At 42.8% G+C, this 25781-nt stretch overlaps 1 protein-coding gene across 4 annotated transcripts; it reads left to right on the forward strand.

Moving 5' to 3' along the window:
* Window positions 1-1499: 1499 nt before the first annotated feature.
* LOC139414282 (GATA-binding factor 2-like) lies at window positions 1500-19663 on the forward strand. Of its 4 annotated transcripts, none has more exons than XM_071162189.1 (6): window positions 1500-1704; window positions 7503-7951; window positions 8903-9475; window positions 12539-12684; window positions 15478-15603; window positions 18598-19663. In XM_071162189.1, the coding sequence occupies exons 2-6, from the start codon at window positions 7726-7728 to the stop codon at window positions 18895-18897; spliced, it is 1371 nt and encodes a 456-aa protein (XP_071018290.1). In that variant the 5' UTR covers window positions 1500-1704; window positions 7503-7725; the 3' UTR covers window positions 18898-19663. The 4 variants fall into 4 exon arrangements, with proteins under 4 accessions (XP_071018290.1, XP_071018289.1, XP_071018288.1 ...); XM_071162188.1 differs by lacking the exon at window positions 1500-1704 and adding an exon at window positions 7084-7291; XM_071162187.1 differs by lacking the exon at window positions 1500-1704 and having other exon boundaries at window positions 7600-7951; window positions 8903-9474; window positions 12526-12684.
* Window positions 19664-25781: the final 6118 nt, after the last annotated feature.

Consider the following 25781-nt stretch of genomic DNA (forward strand, 5'->3'; position numbering starts at 1 on the left):
GATAACAACATCCGGACAGGGGTCGAGTTTACATTTCAAGGAAGGTATAGGCAGGCTAGAGTCACCACTGTATGCAAGGTCTAAGTCTATAATGCTCTATCCAGTTTCAACAAGAGATGGTGTCTACAATTGTGCGCGGTCATTGAATTTGATATTGTACAACAACATTTTGAAGAAAATGAAAGCCTATGCGCCATACAGGCTATTTAAAATATGGGCCTATAGGCACAAACTTTTGTATGGCGTCAAAATACAACAACCGTGTAGCCTACATTGGGGAGCTTTTTCTGCCTCCACGGAGGGTTGCCATAAAGCCATCTTAAGATAACATATAAGTTATCTCCTGTCTTTTTTTCTCCAGCTGTTATTCTTCTTTATTTTGTGAAATTCTGATATATGTAGACCAGACCGATTATTATCCGTTTATTTTTCTTTCGATTATTTAATCAACCAGGCCTTTGGGAGTGACAAATACACTAGTGACAGTGTGTATATTATTTTCTGTTGTTGTTTTTATCCAAGGTCTTATTCATGGACGCAAAACAGAGGTATTTGCAGAAGCGATTTTGAGCATTGAAATGAATGCAAGTAATTCTGTCAAAGTTCAATTTTTCTTTATTTTCTTTATGCAAGCTTGGTTTTCTCCTCTTTTTGTGTGTGTGCACTCTAGGGGACACGGCCCGGGATGCAGCAGTCCTTGCACCTGCCTGGCTTTAGCTGCAGCGCACGAGCCTAGGTCGCGTGCAGGAGATTTTGAGGCTTTGCATGTTTTAAAGTTGGTGTTAATGTGTGGGACAGAGTAAAAAGAAGATCGTGGGAGGGAGGGTCGGTCATGGGGTATACCGTATTTCAATCAAAATGAGCGGGGAAGGAATTCATTACACCGGATTGCTGTAGGCCAATTATATTGTGCATGTAGTTTTAGTTTGCTTGAGAGCCCAGCAACCCAAGATAGTCAACTAAACTCAATAACCTGATTGGGAAGATGTTTGATCCAAGTGGATTGGATGACAATAATGAAGCAGTGTCTCTTTAGGAAGCGTGTTTTTCGTATTCACTCACTTACTGGGTTACTCACCTTACACGGGTTGGTTGAGTGATGATACTGACGTGCCACTCTCTCTAACATTCCATAAGGAACTGTTCTGCTTCGACTATGAAGTGGAATTGTTGGCCGGATAAACCATATGATTAAAAGGGGTTTAAGAATGAAAACTAGATACTGTGCGCCCCCTCTTTCACAATCCATATCAAAATGCTCAAAGAAGTCACGACCCGGAAGACAAGATTGAGACTGGTTGACGCACCATAAAAACATACATTGCTCCTATGTCTATCAAGTTTTTTCCCCCTCGTTTTCAGCGGAGCTATAGAAAGAAAACGGGGGAGAGAGAGAGATAAATAGAGATAACGGGAGAGATGGAGAGAGCGAAAGGGGGGGGGGGGGGGGGGGGGGGCGATGCTAAACTGCTTGCCAACTGACATAACTCTTTTGGGACAGAGGGACATAGCTTCCACAGCAGCATCACTAACAAACGCGGATTGATTTTTAGGCAGTCCAACACCCATAACTGCGCATAAAGGGAAACGTCAGCGAGAACTACGTAGTGCCAGGCAGGCGAAACCGAGCCCCGGTTATAGGCTACCGGACTGAATCTCTCATTACTCCTCTCCCAGACAGAGCAGGACCGAGTCAGTCTGGTGGTAAGAGATATTCATTATTTACTATTTACTATTGTTGTAAGTGGAATTATTTCGACATGCTGTAAATTCCTTGCAATCGTGTTACTGGTTGGGGTACATATTTAAAGACTAGTTGTCCATCAACTGAAATGAAATATGTGAGAGTAGGCTATCCAAGCGTAAAGCTTCTTTTTTTTAACCATCTGCCTATATATAATTTACAATATACTTGCCTCATAATGATGCATCGTTGACTGCACACATTACAGGCTACAGAGAGCCCTAGTTGGCACCGCACTTGGAGTGGCACCGTCACGGAGTAGCCGTGTTAGAATGTGGGAAGAACAAGATAACATATAAACTATCATAATAATAACAATAGACTACAATTTCACTGCATTTTATGCAAACATTTTCTCATGTGTTTATGTCATTTAGTCTTTCGTTTATAAGAATTCGTTACGCAGCATGTAATCTAATTCTGCTATTATCTTCTGCTTATGCACTGCATGCACTTCCCTGTAAAATCTATAATTACTACTATCAAACACCACGGTTTTCTGGCTTGCAAAACAATAACATCATTTTTTTTATCAGACTAAATAGAATGCATAGAAACAGTATGCTATAGCTCCTTTTAGTATTCGTTATTACTTGTCTTTGTAACTATTGGGCTGTATAAACTAGGAATACAACACAATGTGATTCATTAAACATGAAGTAATCTGGTAGAGCTAAGGTCCTCCCAAAGACATACCTTCCGCACCATCGATTAGGCTATCATTTGTCCAGATTCAATTCTTCATGGTTTAACAGTGTTATTACATGGTTATTACGAATAGCCCAATCAGTTGAATGAACTGACTTCATGTGATCTGTTTTCTACTAGATGTTCGTGAAGTATTAAAAAGTTAATCATAATTGAACTTTAATTAAACGTGACAATTGCTGTGGCCGTGGGTTATGGAATTGTGGAATTGTGCAGATCTAGGCTAACCAATCACGGGTGTGAGATTAACATCAGCGTCATATTAAGATGACGATTTATGTATCCACTAATCACCTGTGCTTTCAAACGCATTAAGACTCCAGTAACCAACCCCCTTTCATCACAAGAAAGGGCAATAACGTCATGGTCTCAGTGGTCGAATAGAAACAGGGGCGGGACTGTTGTCTCGAGCAGGCAGATTTATTGCCCTCGTGAGACTGTCATCAGCTAATAAAAACGACACTTACACTCGAAACTCAGCATGTGGCCCCTTACCTATCAGTCACCTCACATGCCATACCAGTTAAGCATCCCTTTTCTGATGATCACTTAGACCTAATATAAATACACTCTCAAATGATATCAAGGCTACCAGTGAGGCCCATGGAGCCAAAATGTACAGAAGTCCATCCAATAATGGGCCATTATACTATGAACATTTCCTTTGAACATACAGTAGCCAGATTTACCAACTCAGAAAACAGTTAATGCATCTAGTTTAATATGAGGGTGAAAATGCATTGCTTTCACAACCCCATTCTGGGTTTGCACTTCCACTAGGATGGGCTGTGTGCTGGGTGCTGTCTGCTTCTATCTACTCTATAGCCCCCAGTGCCCTGTGCTCGATGTAATTACCCATGAGTAAAGGACAATAATGCTTCAGCTGGTTTGTGTCATTCTCCTCTCCCCAGCTCTGCTTATCTTCACAAACCCCTCTGTGGCTTTCTCTACCCCCCCCCCCCCCCCCCCCCCCCCCCCCCCACCCCCACCCTCACCCCTCTGAATAATGATGGATGTTGACCATAAGCAAGGGGAACAAACAGGTAGAGAAAGGCAAGCTCATTTCATAGCAGCACCTGTTAATTATTGGAATGGTCTCTGTTGCTCGTACACCGACTCTGGTTCAGTAATAACCATGTTGTGTTGTTGTCATGTTGTGTAGCTACCATGCTGTGTTGTCATGTGTTGCTGCCTTGCTGTGTTGTTGTCTTAGGTCTATCTTTATGTAGTGTTGTGTTGTCTCTCTTGTTGTGATGTGTGTTTTGTCCTATATTTTATTTGTATATTTTATTTTTAATCCCAGCCCCCGTCCCCGCAGGAGGCCTTTTGCCTTTTGGTAGGCCGTCATTGTAAATAAGAATTTGTTCTTAACTGGCTTGCCTAGTTAAATAAAGGTTAAATAATAAATAAATAATAAATAACAACCGTCCGGTCATTCACCTTACCATAGCAATGGTCATAGGGCTATCTTCAACATGAGATGTGCCTTTTGTTAAGTAAATCAGGTGTTAAATGGGGTGAAAATGAGACTGGAGTAGGACTTTAAAGCTGACCACTAGACCACTAGGTTTGTAGATAGATCTACAAACCTACGGCAGAAGAAAAGAAGCAACCTGAATTGACATGGTTTTGCTACCATCGTATTGCCTCTTATTCATAACAATGCCTGTCATTGCCATGTATAGCCAATTAACATTTCTTATGGGAATAAATGTTTTTCCTCAGCCATAGGCAGCAAGGAAGGGTTCATGTGCTTACCTCCAAGGGCTCTACCGCTCTAGTAGGATAGCATCCCCTGTGAGACAATGCTGCTATGTCCTTGAGCGAGGACCACCCCCCCCCCCCCCCCCCCCCCCCCCCCCCACACACACACACAAACCCATCATCCCATCCTTTGTTCCAGCACAGATACAAATGGGATTAATGAAGGTATAAATTACAGAGGGGTAAATCCCGTTGAGTAATCCATTTGGCAAACATGCGAAACAACAATGGAGAGGCTGCTTGCTGGGCCTGACCCACCCAGTCCCAGCCACACAGCACAGAGCAGGCTGCGGTACAGAGGAGCACAGCACTGAGGACAGACAACCACAGACAGACAAACAGCAGCGGTGATGTAAGGGGAAAAAGATGACCTGCTATGATCACTATTAGGGTTTGGTCAAGACAAGATTTGAATTCCTCTTGCTTTACATTGAAAACATGTAGTCGTTGCATTGCTGTTAAATTGATGCATCATAGTTTAGAGAGATCTCTTGTGTTGATGCTTTTTTATTATTTTTTCAGGGCAGTCCTGTACTTTTTTCATTGAAATATCTTTAGGGAATTCAAATGTATTTTGTACTTTAGACCAAAGTGCCATAGAAAACATGTAACTTGACCTGCTCAATGAATGACAATTGACAGAGTTGCAAATTATTTCAAAGAAACCTATTTATTAAGACAGATGTCCTCGCTACACCTGACATTTTCAGCTGCTACAGCTCTCATTTCAGGAGAATGTCTGTTATTTGGGTGATTACATAGGGAGACCCTTGGGTGTGTTATGACCCCACATACACTAATTTGTTGATTTTAGAAGTTGACAAGCACAGAGAGCTGAGCTCATCATGTCATGCCCTGACCAGATGCCAATGACTGAATGCCAAGCCACACACACTCTCGCTCGCTCGCGCGCAAGCACGCACGCACACAAACACACACACACCCTGCAAATATCCTCATATCAAAGCCCAAACTGTCCAATTTCCCTCGTTCTAACATTGCGTTAAGCTATTCATGCATCGTTTTTTTCACAGGTTGAGTATAGTAGTCTAAGTATGTAATTATTTTATTTAGGCTTGGCCAAAACATCACTGTATTTCTATTAGAATAAACACAACTTGGTCGTAACTGATCTCGAGGCTTTTTTGGAACAATTGTGAAGTCCATGCGCTGAGATTTTTTTCTGTGACGTCTAGTCTGGGCGTCAGAGAGGCGGCCAGTCTGGGCCCCGAGCTCCCTCCAATTATTGTCTGTCAATCACGCACGCACACACACACATTCTTTATTAAAAAAGAAATTCAAACATTTTCTTTTTAATATTTAATATCGTGATGTATGGCACGAAATGCCACATTTTTACTATAGAGGTTAAACCAGTACGTTTCGACTGGCGATTTTATCCTGGATGCTCTTTCCCCGTATTATTTTGATCAGGTACAGACAGGCCCATAGAATACCTGTGCAAAAGTGTGTAGGCTACAGTATTTCATCACATTATAATAAAATACCACTTGAAGGCTAAACCTAATAACCTCATAACAAGCGCTGGATTATAGACTACATTTTAGGAGGTTCAGTTGGTAGCCTATTATTCAATAGGCTTTTGCTTATGAGGCCTTCCAATCTATTCCTGGCTTGAAATAAATCACAGGTATTTGGGTATGTAGACAGGTATTTGGGTATGTAGAGCGGTTGTAGGAAAAAGCGCTGGTTATACCTGCGCACTTGATAAAAGGTTATTGGCGACACTCGGTCTTTATGCCTGTGGTGGACAAGCCTTCTTGTTTCAGCCATGAGGTGAATGTAAACAAGAATTAACAAAGTGTTGCTAATGGTCACCAATTGGTTTTACACAGGTGAGGCGGGCCTGACGCCCTTTCTGTACCACCAAGTGAGAAAAAGGCGACATTAACATGCAGAAAGTGGTGACTGCTCTAGATCTTAGGCAAAACCAATGTTTTCACAAGAGGAATGTCGTGACTAATAATCAAAGACAATTAGGCGCTCACAACAATGGCCCCACTTTCGAAGTCATAAAACGGATCCTCTCCTATTAATCCTAGAGGTACTGAAAATTGGGTTTATATACATTGCAGGTTCATGTGATCATTCACACTTGCAATTGGTGTTGTTCTACAAGAAATGTACATCATTGGCATATAGAATCCTTGTAGAATATGTCCAAACTGCCGATGCAGTTCTCCACAAGGGCCTATGCTGTAAAACAAAACTTGTGAAAACCAACCACTTGACTGTTGAATACAGAATAATAACCAAAAGACTGCTTAATTATTTTATGATGTTTGATAGCATTTCAATTAGCCCACTAAACATGTTGAACATCTAATCTGGTTGGTTTCATTTAACTAGCCTATACAAAATAGCATTGGCATACACTTTGAATTCAAACTTAGCATTATAATGTTGTGTTTTCTAAAGGCTAAACAATCTCAAGGTGGTATGCAAGGCTAAGTGACAACAGCCTACAGGCTACTGCGTTTGCCAGATAATGTAGGCCTAGTTGACTGTTACAGAAATTGTCAGGCTTACAATTTACAGTTTCAATTTGCCTCCATCTGGGCTGTCCGTCTCTGAGTGTTGGTAAAAGAAGACATTATCAGGGGCAAATTGCTCATTCTGCGAGCTTCACGAGAGAGAAAAGTCCCCCGAGAAATTACACCGCTGATTGATATGTCTTTTAGTTTTTTGGTCCGGGGCATTACTGTTTCGAATGGAAACTGAAAGAGCTGGGATACATGAGCCAATTGCAGCTATACTGATCTGTGATTGGCTTACAGGAGGTCACTGCTCGCCCTTGACTCCGCCCCGACGCGCTTGATATGGAATTTACTGGCGCCAGTCGCATCAGTGTACTGCCACAATTCAATAGGAAAGTGCGCCCGGGTACCTCACGGATCAGGCGTTTCAGAGATTAAATTGTGTTTGAACAGCTGATCGTAGTCATAGATCAAACTTTCAACAGGTAAATTCAGAATAAATATTTTTTTTCTCCAGTGGAATAAGATTGGATGCATGTGTTATGAGTATAACATTGCAGCAATGGTGCAATGCACTGTAAGTAGTTTTTAAAAATTACAGTTTTGTGGTGAAAGCTGTTTGTAAAAGGTCGTCAGTATGCTGGCTATACAATGCCCCTGGGATGATTGAACGTATAGGGAAAACAACAATCTCGTAAATTTAGCATACATCGTCGAAGGATGTGTGCAAAAGAGTGTGGCACCAGGTTGTGTATTAAATTATAAAATGTTGTTGTGTTTCATTGCAGGTGCCAATAAAACGGATCAAGGATTCGATTTCTGAAGCAAAGAACCTGTAAGGAGAGTGTGCCGAAAACCCGTATGACATCACTACGTCCAACCTTTTCTCCACATTTCGGGACTGTAAAAAGTGCTTAATCCAGGAGAAGGACCACATAAAGATAACTTATATTTTCAGAAAAAGTACGACGTTTCGGTGATATCTTGGATAAAGTTATCGACGATTTAGGTATGGAAGTCGCAGCCGATCAATCTCGGTGGATGGCGCATCATCACGCCGTGTTGAATGGGCAGCATCCAGACTCGCATCACCACAGCTTGGCCCACAACTACATGGAGCCCATGGCGCCGCTTTTGCCCCCAGACGAAGTGGATGTGTTTTTAAACCACTTGGACTCTCAGGGGAACCCCTACTATGCCAACTCCCGGGCCAGGGTTACATACAGCCAGGCACATGGTAAGACGCGCTCAGCCTTGTGACTAAACTGTATTAATTAAGTCTGCTTTATAGCCTTTAGGTAATTGTGAGAGGGTGCAATAAGACAACATGTATCCAACCACCCAGGCTGTTGCTTTAAAACTAATCGATGGTAGGCCTATATTATTGCCATAACTGGTTGTGTGATGTTTGATGCACAATAACATTTTCCCATTACCAGTAAAAAGTCGTCCATACAGAACCTTTTAAAAGAACCGTATTTAAAAACAAATCTAGATATGGTATTTTATTCAATATGTGAGAACATAAATGATGTCAATTGAAATATTGTAAACACATAGATATATGTCCATACGCGTGGCTGTCTCTGGCGTACGGCATTGAATCATAAAACGAGCATTTCTAGCAAGAGACAGCGAGGGGAAAGGGAAGTATGTCATTTAACCCCTCTGTTGGAGCAGGGTTTTCTAGAGAGAGAGAGAGAGAGGGGGGCACTCCCGGATATAAAATCAAAACGCAAAATTACTAATAACATTGTTTAGTCCGAGATCTGGAACTGAGCGACCAACAGGCCATTGGCAAATAGCAGTTCAGTCGAGGCCTCTACACTCCCATTTTCTCTCCGTGGATTTTTTGTCTCCCATACATGCTTTCGACAATAAGAGATTGTGTTGCAACAAGCGTAAACATTAACATCTGTAAATATTTTTGTCAAGTAGTCTATGGTACGGAGCTGTAGTAGCCTAACTATTGTTTTAGATTTCGCTGGGGACTGTCGTGGTTTTAAAGTTGGTGCCCTGTAGGCTATTTTAATAACTTTTACACTAAGAAAAATATACCTCAATGTCGAGTTTAAATAGTTTGGAATTGACATCAACAGGTGAGGAGACAGCACTTTACGCAGTGTGATAGTACTGGACACATCGCTTTCGATTTGAAAAAAAAAATCATAATATTTCTTATTTACAGCTCGCCTTGGGAGTCCGGTTTGCCGGCCACACCTCATCCACAGCCCCGGCATTCCGTGGCTTGACAGCGGGAAGGCGGCCCTCTCTGCTGCCCACCACCATAACGCATGGGCGGTCAGTCACTTCAGCAAGCCAGGAATGCATCCTGCTAGCTCCGGCTACCCTTGCAGTAGCAGCTCCAGCACTGCTCCGGTGTCTTCCCTCACCCCTGCGTCCCACTGCAGCCCGCACCATCTCTACAGTTTCCCTCCTACGCCTCCCAAAGACGTGTCTCCGGACCTCGGCCCTACTTCTCCAACCTCCACCTCGACAAGAATGGACGAAAAGGAGTCCATCAAATACCAAGTGTCACTGGCAGAGGGAATGAAAATGGAGGGTTGCAGTCCTCTCCGCAACAGCCTGGCTTCAATGAGTGCCCAAACTCCCGCAACACACCACCCCATCCCGACCTACCCATACTCTCTCCCAACACCACACGAATACGGCGGCAGTCTCTTCCACCCCGGTAGCCTGCTGGGTGGATCTTCATCCAGCTTTACGCCGAAGTGTAAAAGCAAAGCCCGGTCGTGCTCAGGTGAGTTTCATAAGTCTATTCTGCGCATAAAGAGTCTGGTATAGCCTAATTATGTACTTTTAAGGTATACAAATATTGGAAGTCAATGTTAGGGCAATATAAACCAGTGTCAGGTCTATGTTTTGTCAAAACGCTTTGGAAGTGCATGGATTTCTGTCAGGGCCCAAACAAGAATGAACATTTAGCTTGTTCTAAATGTATTTTACTTATAGGGGCTATGAATGCTTTAATCTTCAAGAAATATATTGGGTGGTCCTGTAAGTGTTTCGCTGTCGAACAGTTGCTGTAATAACTTCAGGTTGTTTTACCTACAGCGCTTCTCTCCTTCCCAAACCTGTCCCAGTGGCTCTTATCTCTGTTCCACTTGTGAACACCATCCACTTAAATGAAGTGATTAAGCATTTAACATGAAACGACTAATATTTGAAACGCAAATATTCAGGTTTGAACATGATTAAAACACTTTTGAGTCGAGGCAAGGAGATAACAGCCTAGTCAAACAATCACCAAAATTAAAATACGGAATTCAACGTGAAACATTCGTTTATTTTCAATAATTTGGCTTATAGGCTAGATGGCAGAATTATTATGAAGAGGGTTCTGAATATAATAATATTTCAATAGAATATGTAATAATAGTTATTGTGAATGTTTTTATTAGTAGGTCTGTTGAAAGTGCTACGTGACTTAGGCCTATAATAAGCATGTCAGACAGGCCTATCCAGATTTTAAAATAACGTTTTTGTTATTACAAAATTGCACGAATGCTAACCTAATCATTATTTTGAAAACATATTCTATGTGGTCGTGTTTATGTTTATCGGGCCTGGTTGGCTGGATGCTGAGAATAAATGCCACCAATGCCCTTGTTTGGCAGAAGCTTAAAAAATGTAGGAGTCACGACGCTCTGGCGACTCCTGCCATATCCTGTATACCTTGAGTGAACAAATCACGACCTCCACCGTTCACTGCTCGCCCCAATACTAACAAAGCACTGTCGTGACACGCTGTCACAGGCGACAGAGCCCTGCTGTTTGTGTTTTTAAGCATGGCCTTGGCCCAGTGCGCTGAGATAGTGAGAAATAATCAAGCCCGGGGAGATGAAAGGATGCTTAACACTAGTAGTAATGACCATATCGAAGACAACAAAGTCATAATACAATAATAATAATTGATAATAAGGTTATGATATTGTAATAATAACGTTTCTCTTATAGCAGTTTAGGTCCCCCGGAAAAGAGCACATCACCTTCAGATAAATGTATACAAATATTAGATAGTTAATTACATAGTTAATCAAGCCATCACATGAGCTCATAGGGAGACATTTATCATTACATTTGCTCAGACTAATTAACTCAAAATTAATTATGTTGTGGGCCTGGTGTCCAAAAAGTATTTGAATGTGGAGTCTCTCTAACTGTTTGTTAGTGTATAGAGAGAGATATTAGCAAGCAACTGTCTTCATTTGGGTTATCACTACAGATCAAAGTGTTATTGTCTGATGTATGCTCAGTAGTTCAATAATTTGTGGATGGTAGATTGGTTATGCAAATATTTTAATTAAAACGGTATCCACAAATCCTTTAAAGGGATTATTTTATGCAAGAGCATTGTAACTATCACAACAGAGAAAAACACATGAACTTGAATCTTCCCTTACAGATCCAGAATCAGTAACTCACATAAGGCCTGCCATTCCTTTATCAGTCCCAAAGTCTGATGGAGCCGTGATTGATTGTTGTATGAAATGCCACAATGACATTTCAGCAGTCAGCACATACCTTACACAACAGTGTGGCTTCCTGTTTAAATAACCTTAAACTAGCCCTATCCGCTCACCTACATACCTCCTCCCTGGAATGGCAATGGCCTCAGTCTCTCTACTATACTCTCGGCCAGGGGGATTTCAGTGTTCTTTCCCCAAGGAACTTCCCAAATTACACAACAATTCAACAGATTTGGTCATTCTGGAGCTGGAAGGCGATGTTGTATTGATACTGGTGCCTCTGCTGGACTGACAAAACGGGGAGAGAGAGTCAAACACTCAGAATACACTTCAAAAGGAGCGTTGCCATTGTCCAGAGCAGATCCCTTTCTCAGGTTTAGGTGGGACTATGGGTGTTGCTGACATTATAATAGGAATAAAGGCACGATGCTCTAGGGAGAGGGAAACATGAATTAAACAAGGCCATTTTGGTCGAGGTTCAGCAACGGCCCATTTGACTGAGCCTGTGCATTATACCACAGTGCAACCTGTAAGAGGAGAGAGAGAGAGACAGGCAACGCCCACTGTCTTTCTGCAGCTGAAGATGTAGAAGTGGGTGAAAAGACTTGAACCCTGAACACACCAGAAGAGGGTCACCACTAAATGGGTCACAGTAGCTGCCAGGCACACAAAGAGAAACCTATAACAATGAAAAGATTTTGTAAATAATTTCAAAAGTCATGAGTAAAGGGAAACATAGAAACCGGGCTGGTATAAAGTGATACAGAGCTATAATATGGCCACCTATTTGTTGGAGACCACAATGTGGTCAGGCCCACATTTAATACCACCACCAGCACCACACTCTTCTGTTTCCTCTCATGTGTGCCCACAGCACATGAATTATGTAGCTCTAATTTGATGGTGTCTCACATTCATCTGTTTGGACACCTTTGGACACGTCCTGGCTGTCTCTGTGTTTCCTACCCTGGATCACTTTACATACAGGTGTCTGTGTCCATGGCGATTCGCCCTGAACCAAACTGTACAAATGACAGTCATATGGGATTGTCTTTGGCTGGTACACCTGCACACTGATATGTACACTGAGACACTGTCCTCCCAGTGTGTGTTTGTGTGTGTGTGTGTGGGGGGGTGTGGGGGGGGGCGACGAAGACGACTTCATATTACACTACTAATGAAGAGTGTGTCCAGTAGGCTCATGATTTCCTCTGTGTCCTCCTGGCGGCTATTGTCTTCAATGTGAATCCATTACTGTTTAGCTTTTGTTGGAGTGTGAACTTTTTAATTATATAAATGTCCCTTTGTCTTCCCTCCACTTGAATTCTGCTCAGAGGGGCGCGAGTGTGTCAACTGCGGTGCCACCTCCACCCCGCTGTGGCGGCGGGACGGGACGGGCCACTACCTGTGCAACGCCTGCGGCCTGTACCACAAGATGAACGGCCAGAACAGACCTCTCATCAAGCCCAAACGCAGACTGGTGAGTCCCCATCTCGCTCCCGTCTACCCTTCCACATCTGAGAAAGGGGGCCAAAATAGAGCACGAAGCAGATACCGCCAGGACAATTCCAGGAAAGTTGTATTTTCCCTATGATCTTCCTGGAATTGTTTGTCCCTCTCACCCCCTGGTGATTGCCTCCACCGTCTGTTACAATACTGCTACTATTGCCATTTGAACTGCTATCATTAGTGCTGATACTGCTGATACTGTCACTGATCCCAATGCCCATGTTGCTTTGGTTATCACCACCCTGAAGTGAGTGAAAAACAGTGCACACACATAAATACTTTGTCCAGTGTTTCTGCACAGGCATTTAAGAGCAAGGATTATTCTGAGCCTTGTTATTTCTAATGCACATAAGCCTATATATTTTCCTTGTCTCAGGTGGGCTGAATTATTACTGTGTTTAATTTACAAGTTATTATTACAATACATTTTTTCCCAAATGATAATGGTTCCTGATTATATTGAAAAGGTCTATTTGTTCATTTTATATTCAGACCTCTGATTAGGATTCATCATTTTGACTGTATAGGATAGACATACTTACCATCTCGAACTTTTTAAGATATTCAAGTTGTGAGAAGTGACATCATTTCAGTGGCAGTTCAAGGCACATTCCAAATGCTAACTTTTGGGTAGCTCCAAGCATTTTCGCATTAATATGCAATGGATTTAGATTGATATAAACTTTAAATTAGATATTTACATTATGCTAAACCATATTTTACTTTATTTATATAAGGAACTTTTCTACCTTGTTTCCCTCTGAACATGTTAATGATCAGTAGGGGTTTACCCGCCATACCTCATTTCTGTATAGGCTAGATCTGAATAGTTTTGTTCTGCCATAATTAAATCATACTACTATACATAGGCCTAATGGGAATATTTCAATCAATAGCTTATATCTCGCTATCTAATTAAATGGACACTCGTTATGCAGTCATCCAGTCATGCAGTTCCAAAGACGCAATAATAGACCAAATTGTAGCCCAATTCACTCGTGTTGTTAAATGTAAATTCGTGTTATAATTTACAAGTGTAGCCTAACCCACGCGGTGGCCTATTTGAAATATCGTAATTGTTTAACACATTGCAATGGTTGCCTGAGTTTTTTATTTGTATTTATTTTATTTCACCTTTATTTAACCAGGTAGGCTAGTTGAGAACAAGTTCTCATTTGCAACTGCGACCTGGCCAAGATAAAGCATAGCAGTGTGAACAGACAACACAGAGTTACACATGGAGTAAACAATTAACAAGTCAATAACACAGTAGAAAAAAAGGAGAGTCTATATACATTGTGTGCAAAGAGTTTGTCTTTGGCTAGGTTATCTTCCATTGAGATACATGTAATGGGATGGAGAACATTGCGAATGTTGTTTTTTATTTCTATAACTCTCTTTTTGAAATATATTGTAACAGACTGTATTAGCGTTATTGCCAGCATTAGTGGAACAAGTAGGCTACAAGTCATTTTAGCGTAGCTTGGTGTAAATAAGCGCGCCTCTGACTCGTTCTCTCGATGAGAAGTCCATTACATTTTCCATTGGTCGGTCTGTGGCCGCAGCTTTGCATTTTCAACTCAAGTGTTTTCAGAGTTCTGTTCAAAGGGCATCCAGTTGTTTCCTATTCGGATATCTGCCCCGGCACGATAAGGAAGCCAGGCTCCCGGGTGTTTCCGCCTTCAACAAATACCGCTGCATTTTGTATGGACCCGGCAGGCCAGACTTTTACAGTATACTGTAAAGCGATTATCATAACACTATAGGACCCAGTTATGTGTGAAGAGAGAGAGAACGTGAGGGGCGGGATGGTGGTGGGGATTGGAAAATAAATGTATTTATGTTCTTGGTCTGTTGTTTGTTGGTCATGCACGGTTGGCACTGGCACATGCTTTATGCCCCGGAATGCGATGTGGTTTTTGTTGTAGTACTATTCTATTTTTCTGTTTTTTTAAATTCCGTCCGTCGCCATCCTAGTTTTTATTCGGGATGTTTTGCATGAACCACTGTCATAAAACCCTAAATTAATAAAAAATAAATACATAGGCCTACATGCAATGTTATTGTATTGTGAGCCTAAATGTTTCTTATTATGTATGAAGAATAGATCTGTAATGGACACAAAGCGCACTGGCAGACAGGGTCCTGATCTTATAGACGCCGGGTCGTTTGATTCTCTGGATCAAGGGAAGGGAGAATCATGCATAGAGACGGTATAAATTATTAATGTGCCCTATCTAATTTTTTTATTAAATGAAATATGACAGCAGAAATTGGTACAAGACAGAAACAACGCATTTCAGAGAAACAGCTTTTGTAGCATTGCACAAATTGGAAAATTGAATTAAGCTTGTATAAATCATAGAATATATTCAATTAAACAAATACAGATGTGACTCCCTGTAAGCAATTTCATGAGTCTAACTGGCGCTGGCCTGGCTTTGAAGTTATTTGTGAATGTAGCCCGGAGAGTGGGACATCACAATAGGCTATAAAACGAGAGGTTTTAAATTTTAAACGCAAAAATATCCTATTGGCAAAAAAATGAACATTTGAAATGTATAGGCCTAATCTATATTAGGCTATGCCTTAGGCTACGCCTACATGGCCATGGTAGTTAATTTCAATAATCGTATTCATGTCATGTTCACTTTCCTCGTTGATCTCTGTTGCCTAAGCTAATACAATCGTCAAATCAGCTAACATTTGAATGGCTTTATTCATAATGTAGCCTATTAACGTTCTGCCTTTTTCTCCACCACAGTCCGCTTCGAGACGAGCTGGCACCTGCTGCGCTAACTGTCAGACCACCACCACCACCCTTTGGAGGCGTAACGGCAATGGCGACCCGGTGTGCAACGCCTGCGGGCTCTACTATAAACTGCACAACGTAAGTAGCCTAACCGCTTACATAGAAACTGCGGGGCGAGCTGGTCAAGTGGGCGGACAGCTTGTATCGATTTAGGAGCGGGGGCGAGAGATGCAAAGCCTGCTTTCCCTGTGAAGCAGAACCCGCGGTCGTTTTTTTCCCTTTTTATTAATCCATCTTTGTTTCAATGGTGGGTGTTTCTCCCAGGAGAGGCTGGAGGGTGGGACTGTCATTCTGGGTAACGCGTCAGTTACATTGATGTCAGGGTAACACGGAACCCAAACCGGCTGCGCGCTTTTTCATCTTTGAACTTATATGGTGATTGGCATCTAAACTTTCATAGTATTACCACAACGACCGGCAAAACAGTTTGTCTTTCAATCACCCATGTGAGTATAACCAATGAGGAGATGGCACGTGGGTACCTGTTTCTATAAACCAATGAGGAGATGGGAGAGGCAGGACTTGCAGCACGATCTGTGTCACAAATAGAACTGACTTCTATTTTAGCCCTTGGCATCGCAGACGCTCGTTGACGGCGAGCAGTGTGGGTGCAATAATTGAATAACATGGATTTCTAAAATTATTTAGCGACGCTTGCGCACGCGACGTGTCCGGTCTGGTCAGCATGTAACGTGTAAGTTACATTTATGTTATGGTAACGCCGTCAGTTACATTGATGCCAGGGTAACGTGTAAGTTACATTGATGCCAGGGTAGCGCGTCAGTTACATTGATGCCATGGTAACGCCGTCAGTTACATTGATGCCAGGGTAACGTGTAAATTACATTGATGCCAGGGTAACACGTCAGTTACATTGATGCCAGGGTAACGCCGTCAGTTACATTGATGCCATGGTAACGCGTCAGTTACATTGATGCCAGGGTAGCGCGTCAGTTACATTGATGCCATGGTAACGCGTCAGTTACATTGATGCCAGGGTAACGCGTCAGTTACATTGATGCCATGGTAATGCCGTCAGTTACATTGATGCCATGGTAATGCCGTCAGTTACATTGATGCCAGGGTAACGCGTCAGTTACATTGATGCCATGGTAACGCCGTCAGTTACATTGATGCCAGGGTAACGCGTCAGTTACATTTATGCCAGGGTAACGCGTCAGTTACATTTATGTTATGGTAACGCCGTCAGTTACATTGATGCCATGGTAACGCCGTCAGTTACATTGATGCCAGGGTAACGCGTCAGTTACATTGATGCCAGGGTAACGCGTCAGTTACATTGATGCCAGGGTAACGTGTAAGTTACATTTATGTTATGGTAACGCCGTCAGTTACATTGATGCCAGGGTAACGTGTAAGTTACATTGATGCCAGGGTAGCACGTCAGTTACATTGATGCCATGGTAACGCCGTCAGTTACATTGATGCCAGGGTAACGTGTAAGTTACATTGATGCCAGGGTAACGTGTAAGTTACATTGATGCCAGGGTAGCGCGTCAGTTACATTGATGCCATGGTAATGCGTCAGTTACATTGATGCCAGGGTAGCGCGTCAGTTACATTGATGCCAGGGTAGCGCGTCAGTTACATTGATGCCATGGTAACGCGTCAGTTACATTGATGCCAGGGTAGCGCGTCAGTTACATTGATGCCATGGTAACGCGTCAGTTACATTGATGCCAGGGTAACGCGTCAGTTACATTGATGCCATGGTAATGCCGTCAGTTACATTGATGCCATGGTAATGCTGTCAGTTACATTGATGCCAGGGTAACGCGTCAGTTACATTGATGCCATGGTAACGCCGTCAGTTACATTGATGCCATGGTAACGCCGTCAGTTACATTGATGCCATGGTAACGCCGTCAGTTACATTGATGCCATGGTAACGTGTCAGTTACATTGATGCCAGGGTAACGCGTCAGTTACATTGATGCTATGGTAATGCCGTCAGTTACATTGATGCCATGGTAATGCCGTCAGTTACATTGATGCCAGGGTAGCGAGTCAGTTACATTGATGCCAGGGTAACGCGTCAGTTACATTGATGCCATGGTAACGCCGTAAGTTACATTGATGCCATGGTAACGCCGTCAGTTACATTGATGCCATGGTAACGCCGTCAGTTACATTGATGCCAGGGTAACGCATCAGTTACATTGATGCCAGGGTAACGCGTCAGTTACATTGATGCCAGGGTAACGCGTCAGTTACATTGATGCCAGGGTAACGGCGTCAGTTACATTGATGCCAGGGTAACGCGTCAGTTACATTGATGCCAGGGTAACGCCGTCAGTTACATTGATGCCAGGGTAGCGCGTCAGTTACATTGATGCCAGGGTAGCGCGTCAGTTACATTGATGCCAGGGTAATGCGTCAGTTACATTGATGCGAAATTGTCTGAGAGTAGCCCTTTCAGATCCAGCATGGCTTCCAGTCCTGTGTATTCATGTTTAGTGAGATAATTATATGCAATAGCCTTAAAGGCTCATGCCATTTATTGTGGCTTGATCATACAATGCCTGTTAAACCTGTTCCACAACATTTATGGCACATCAGATTTCCCCCCTCATGTTTATTAAGAAGGCAACATGTTTTCCATCATAGTTGTTTAGATTTTTCTAAATGATCTAAAATGACAAATTACGCTTGACATAATTGAATATAAAATCACTGAGAGTGCAAGAAAATATCCAATGACTAATCATTTAGAAAAAAAGAAACGCTGTTTAAAAAAAAACTTTATTTAACTAAGCAGGTTAGTTAAGAACAAATTCTTACTTACAATGACAGCCTACTGGGGAACAGTGGGTTAACTGCATTGTTCAGGGGTAGAACGACCGAATTTTGCCTGGTCAGTTCAGGGATTTGATCCAGCATCCTTTTGGTTACTGACCCAACACTCTAACCACTAGGCTACCTGCCACCCCCAGGTAAAAACCACATAATATTAATATGAAGCCTGTATATATATATATTATTGAACTATATTACTCCAGGCTTGTCTGACTACTCCTTAGCTAACATCCCTCCTCCTTGGCCTCTCCACAGGTCAACAGGCCAATGACCATGAAGAAGGAGGGCATCCAGACACGCAACCGCAAGATGTCCAGCAAGTCCAAGAGGGGCAGGCGTTCCGGAGATGGCTACGATGAGCTGTCCAAATGCATGCATGACAAGTCCTCCCCCTTCGGCGGTGGCCCTGGCCTGGCTGGACACATGACCCACATGGGCCACCTTCCCCCCTTCAGCCACTCCGGACACATGCTGCCCACTCCCACTCCCATCCACCCTTCGTTCGGCCATCCTCACCATCACTCCGGACGGTCGCCGGCTTGGGCTGAGCACTGAAACCTCCTGAAGCCCCTCCATCACCCCTCCACCATATCATCACCACGAATGCTTCTGTCTCTAGAGGGGTAAATTGGGCTCACTGTCAGTAGCACATTGTTTTGCCTGGCCTCATTTAGAGAATTGATTGAGAGGAGACGTGACTGAAGGGAGAGAGAACGTGAGTGTGCGAGGGTGAAGCGGAACATGGGCGTGTTGAGTTGCTCCCTTCAAGTTGCCTTTTTTTTTACTGAGTCACTTTGGTACCCCTCCCACCCTATGAGAGAAAAGATGTGAGGTATTAGGAGAACCACTGCTTTCCCCTCCTGAACCTCTGTAGTGTAATGAGACCAACCTCCCTCTTCCTGTTGTGGACAGACTGTTGACACCGTGGGTATGAGAGACTTTCTGAACCAGCCTCCCCACACATGCATACACACACACACACCACTGACCCCTCACCCCTCACATGCTGGAATACACACCACCCGCCTGGTCCCCCTGGACTTTATTGGAAAAAAGAAGCAAGCAAACAGAAAGTTTATATAAAGTTAATAATTGTTATTATTGTTGTTATAATTGATGTTATACTAGTTGTTATGATAATTTATTTTCACTCTTTTTGCTTTCTTCAGAACACAAGGATATTGTTACGATTATAGTTTCAGTGTTATTATGTAAAGAAAAGAACACAGACTTATCTTAGACGAGACATTGTTCCTAAGCTGTATGTTTTTAACATTTTGTCCATCTCACAAAATAAAGGAAATCAAGTTTTAATACTAAATAATGTCACTGAGTCCTTTAAATGTGAAATGTATCGTGTCTCTGTCTCTCTCTCGCCGTCTGTGTCTATTGGAGTGTCAGTGTGAATTCCAGTGTTGGTGAAGAGGTTTTGATTCCTGCTGTATTTCTAAGTGATATCAGATGTAATGAAGCCAACTCTATGATCCCCAAAGTGCAGTAATGGTTTTGTTGAGCTCCTCCCCTGAGTGATGTGCTGCTGTTTATAGAAGGCTTCTTTGTGGAGCTCACGCCCCAGGGTGCACCAGTGTGACCCAGACAGCAGGCTCCAAACCCAGGGTGAGCACAGGGCTTCCACGTCACACACTAACGCGTACACATGTCCTACAGAAATACACATTTTCGGTTCATATTACAGTTTTTTTCTATCGCTTTGGTGCAATTTTCACAAGTACAGTATGGGGTACATTTTCACAACACTTAGTACAAAACAAGGCAGTTGTTTAAAAACTCTAAGCACATTTTCAATTGACTAAGTACAACACACAAAAATCACAGTCCCTTTTTCACCAAACTTAATCAGTGTTACATCTCAAACTACATGTTTCACATTGGAATAGATGTTCATATAAAGTAAGTTGCTTTTCACAATGCAATGCTCCCATTACCTTTGATATGATCGTCTTCTCATTTGTTAAAATACATTTGACTATTACTTAATCCGACTGCTCTTAATTAATAATCACTTAACCATTTGGTAAACCTACAGCTTTTAAACTGGTTTGCCTGTTTCACACTGCTTCACAACAAATTGTATTGGCAAAAAGAGTACTGTAATACTTTGATATATACAATTTACGTAGAAGACGCTTTTATCCAACACGAAAACAGTCCACAACTCTGGTGTTGCTAGCGCCATGCTCTTATGAACTGAGCCACGTACCGGACCACTACCACACACAAGTACAAACAATACTGTAAAATACAATACACAGGTTCAATATAGATGGAAGATGTATGATTGCCAAACCCATGAGCGTACCACCCTCCTTCATCCCATAGACGAGGCATGCAAGGATTTCAATCCAGACCTATGTCAGGCTTTCTCCCCAGGTGCATGAACAATGAGGACATTTATGCCGATTCCGATGAGAACTCGTAGCCAAATGCTCAAGACAAGCTTGATGCAAACATTACGTTTCTTTCATTTGTTTTGTTTGAATACATTGTGAAAGATGTCTTCAGTGGAAATGTGATGTTCAGTCAATTTTAGTGGGTAGTATTGCCTAATGTGAACAGTGTAATGTACAGAAATGTACAGTGCTGTAGCAAATTGCATTCAAAGGACACTTTTTAAACATTTTCTATTTCTATATTTTCTATTGAATTAACTGGTTGTTGTGTGTTTTGGTGATTAAATCGATGTTCTTATGTTATTTTACAGTAAACTTATTGTTTGGATCAATGGCTGTGCAGTAAAAGATGTCTCATAACAAAAGTAATGCACAATAAATGGTTTTGAATATAATACTTGCTGCGTTACAAGTATTAACAGTTTGGAGTTTTGTACTAAGAGTTTGGAAAATTAACCACATATTTGTGAAAATAGCACCAAAGCGATTGAACAAAAACGTTATTCCTTCCTTATTTCCATCTCGATTCCTCGTGTCCCTCTCCCAGAATGCCCCTCTCTGGGCCACAGCGCGGTGATTGGAGTGAGAGGAAGGACAGAAGGTCTTTAGTGGGAGAGAAAAGAGGAAGGAAAGGCAATCAGGCGACCTGTGAGCAAACACATGGGAGGTTGTTTGGACCCCTCACACACAGATGTGCTTGCAGCTGAGGACTGCAGGAAATAGCTCTCAACTCTCTCTCCCTCTGTCTGCTGTTTTGTCTCTCTCTCTAGCCCTGTTTATACCTGCCGTTAACATGCTTCCTTCATCCTGGTCTTGTTCTGATCTTGTCGGTTTACACGGATCACAATCAGATCACAATGCATCTTTTAATCGTCTACACACAATCAGAATGTGGACAAGATCAGGACCTAGGCTGCATGTTAGAACCAGGTATAAACAGGACTTCTCTCTCTCTGTTTGTCTCTGTCTCTGTCTCTGTCTCTGTCTCTCTCTGTCTCTCTGTCTGTCTCTCTCTCTCTCTCTCTCTCTCTCTCTCTCTCTCTCTCTCTCTCTCTCTCTCTCTCTCTCTCTAGCTAAACGGAGGAACAGAGGAAACCATCAGCAGAGCCAGCAGCTAATGAGCCGGGCAGATTAGGGCCAATTCAAGGTCATCCTCACTGACCGCCTAGCTGCCCTCACACACCCTTGGCCATGACAAACAGGTCCTGGACAGACGCCATCAAACAGAACGAGTGCCACCCTATCCGAACTTAGACCACAGCACTACCCACCCTGTTACCCTGTGTAGTACAATCAGCTTTGTATCTATGGGAATTGGCATGTTATGTAAAATGGGCAAGAAAAAAGCCTGCATCATTACTCTATAATAAATAACGCCATGTCGCTACAAAAATGTGTTAATATATGAATGAATATAATGTACTGTATCCATAAAGGGCATTCTAAAGTGCTCAAAGTGCTTTACATTATAAGGGGGGCAGGGAATCTGACCACATACACTATCAATACATGGTGATTTCCAGTAACGTGTGTGTAAAGATGTCTGAGCCCTAGAATGAGAGCCTGAGATCCAGCCCTCCTCAATGAGGCCCTCCAGAGGGAAGGAGAAGTCCTCCCAAAAATAATACAGTAGTCTGCCAAAGTCTAAGAGACAGGAGAGACGGGAGGGAAGGAGACAGCTGCTCTGTCCTGCTGCATGGAAGGAGAGGGTTGCACTGGTATGGGTAGCAGACGCCATACTCATCGAGAGTGAGGGTTTGATCTAGTGATAGTTATAGGTTCCTCTTCAGAATTATTGGCTCCTTGACACCTTTTAAACCTGAGTGGATGTACATAATAAACAGTTTGTGAGTGGCTATGTGTATAAATCAGCATGGGGTGACATATCATCACATTGGACAGAACATTTAAGGAACTTGAATCTCTCTAAGAAAGATAATAACAGGATCAAAAGCAGTGATACACTTCAGAACAACTACAATAACCAGCAAGTATTTATAGCTAATTTTACCTTCACCCCCAAGGTAGCATTAAACTAGAGCAGCAAAGCTACATGAAGAAAGATGAAGATGGAACATGACCTTTAGATGAGGAGCATGGTGAAGATGCTGGTTGTCTTCCTCAGAGTTCTGAGAGCTTTATGAGTCTTCAACCTGGGACTTTTATGTCCCCTCTGTCCCACTCTCCCTCCCTCATCCTCCAGATCTCTTTCCTTCTGTATACCCCTCTCTGCCTTCACCCACCTCCCCCCTCTCCCACAAACCCCTCATCTGGCTCTCTACAACATCTCCACCCCTCCCACTCCCGATTATTTCTCTTCTCCCTCTCCCACTCCTTCCATATATTTGTTTTTCTATCAAATTGAATTAGCAGAATCAAAAGGTAGTTGGCATTTCCCCACACAGAGTGGAGTTAGGCAGACAGGGAGGAAAGATGAAAGGAAGTGCAGCTCGGTTCAGACAAAGTTCTCCTGGACTGGATACATGTGTGTGTGTCTTTGAGGGTTGGGTCTGACCTTCACACTAGCCTAACTGAAAAAGCACCCTCCCCTTCTCCCCCAAACCCCTAGTACGACATGAGGATGTTAAACGGGGTCTTTTCTGGACTATATTTAGAGCTTTAAGGAATGGGACACGCATCATTGAATGTTACACTTCCTATATAAATGATGTCATCTATGATTAATTCAGGTCTTACGTTTAATGTAAAAAGATGGTCTTACGTTTCATGTAAAAAGACATCACTGTAGTGGATAGATGCCGTCTTGTAGGCTCCTGAGCAATTCTGCCATTTTGTGTGTTTTTTTACATAATGTTTCCTCCATCGTTTCCTATGACCGAAAACAGAAAACACACACCTTGATTTGGATGAAGATTTCTACTTCAATGAGTCAGCATCTATGGATGTTATGCTTACGAACTGGACAAGCTTCTTTCGAGACTGTCCTATCAACGGGACCAGAAGAACTGTACTATCCTATGTTTCTCAGAGTTGTGTTTGAACAATGACATGGATAATATACACGTCATTGGCTTTTCCATGCATCGTAAAGACCGGACGGCAGCTTCTGGGTAAGCTGAGAGGGGGAGGACTGTGTCTCTTTGTTAACAGCAAATGGTGAGCGATCTCTAATGTTAAGGAGTTAGAATACCTCATGAAAAGCTGCAGAACATACTATTTACCAAAACAATTTTCATCTGCTGTACTGTATATTTTTCGTAGCTGTTTATTTACCACCACAAACAAATGCTGCCACTAAGACCACACTCAACGAGCTGTATAGAGCCATAAGCAAACAAGAACATGCACATCCAGAGGCAGCACTTCTCGTGGGGTTTTTAATGCAGAGAAACTGAAATGTATCTTACCTCCTTTTTAACAGCATGTCACCTGAGCCACTAGAGGCAACACAACTATAGATCACCTTTACTCCACACACAGAAACACAAACAAGGCTCTCTCTCGCCCTCTCCCTTTGGCAAATCTGACCATAAATATATCCTCCTGATTCCTGCTTATAAGCAAAAACTCAAACAGGAAGTACCAATGAAGGGCTCAATACGGAAGTGGTGTGATGAAGCGGAGGACAGATTTGTTAGCATCATTAATAAGTGCATCGACGACGTACATACATATACCAACCAGAAGCAATGAGTAACAGGCAACATCTGCACTGAGCTGAAGGCTAGAGCTGCCGCTTTCAAGGAGCGGGACATTAATCCAGACACTTATAAGAAATCCCGCTATGACCTCCGATGAGCTTATGTCGCTTATGCCTTGAACTGGCCCTGTTTTTACTGCATGATAAGTCATGTACTCCCCGTCACAGAATTTTGTCCCACTATGCCCCACCTCGGTACAGCTACTGCTACAGCTGCACTTAAGCTTGGTTGCACACATTCTTCCAAGCACCAAGAAAATAAAAAAAATGAGAAGTGGGAAGTTCAAAAACGAAATACTTATGCAGTATTATTAGGACTGATTGAGATCCAGAATCTGACAAAGGCAGGGTGGTACAAGATTTATAAACAGAGAGTTGGGTAGCTTACCTCATATTAATTTGTGACATATTCAATACGTTTGTATAAATCAATTTTTTAGTGATTGACAGGATAACAAGAGATCAACGATGAGAACGACAGAAGAGAACCGAAAGAGGGAAAGAAACTGAGAGTGTTTCATATCATTGAGAAGTGGTTAGTGGTAAATCCGTATTGCTGTTCCTTGTGGGTTTCGCAATGGGAAGGCCAGTAATGAAAGAGGTTGTAAAGACCATCGAAATGTTGTGCTTGTGGTCTTGGTATAGTTGGAAAGCAAATTAAGTTGTGCTCCCCTATGATTATATACTCTTCAGAATGGTGTTGGGCATCTCGTAACCCCCACTCTGCAGATAGAGACGTTATTGCTGGAATAATATAGGGCATTACAAAAACCTGGTACAAAAACCCAACATTATTCAGCTCCCTAATCACATAAACGTCATTCAATTCAGACTGACCCCATTAAGAATGAGCATCAATCATATAACTGTTTCCATTCTGCTCCATTCATGCATTCTGTTCTACTGTTGAGTGGGGTAATTCTGGGCCTGAGTAGTAGTGGCTGTTGCAAGGCGCGGACACCAAGGAAACCGCCCTCCCCTTGATCCTCTACGAAATTAGGTCAGACCTCCTCTCACCTGGGACGGGCAGCATTCACAGCATTCACCTGGGACAGGTAGTGTTCAGGTGCCATTCAGGTGTAGCGTTCAGGCAGTGTTGAGGCCCTTCTGTTCCTTTGTGAGGCAGACAAATTCATCCCTGCTGTCTGCGGACAAACAAGCCCATTCATCTGGGGCTCCCATTTACAAACCAGTGGGGAAGTTCAGTACTAATGCCTGGGAGGGCTCGGGGGAGTGGGCATCTGGACCTCTTATCCTCTTCCGCGCACCCTCACAATGCCCCCCCCCCCCCCCCCCCCCCCCCCCCCAGCTTTCACTAGCAGGTAATTGGAGAACTGGAGTGGGGGGAATCTAGGGCAGCCGGGCCC

This window comes from Oncorhynchus clarkii, chromosome 7 (assembly GCF_045791955.1).
Source record: "Oncorhynchus clarkii lewisi isolate Uvic-CL-2024 chromosome 7, UVic_Ocla_1.0, whole genome shotgun sequence".
In the NCBI taxonomy this organism is placed as follows: Eukaryota; Metazoa; Chordata; class Actinopteri; order Salmoniformes; family Salmonidae; genus Oncorhynchus; species Oncorhynchus clarkii.

Bases quoted from the DNA above. Each gene is read 5' to 3' on its own strand.
- LOC139414282 (XM_071162187.1), top strand. From the start codon at position 7,726: ATGGAAGTCGCAGCCGATCAATCTCGGTGGATGGCGCATCATCACGCC. The intron at 9,475-12,525 runs GGTGAGTTTCAT...TTCCCTCCACTT, and splicing joins GCAAAGCCCGGTCGTGCTCA to GAATTCTGCTCAGAGGGGCG. The intron at 15,604-18,597 runs GTAAGTAGCCTA...GCCTCTCCACAG, and splicing joins TCTACTATAAACTGCACAAC to GTCAACAGGCCAATGACCAT.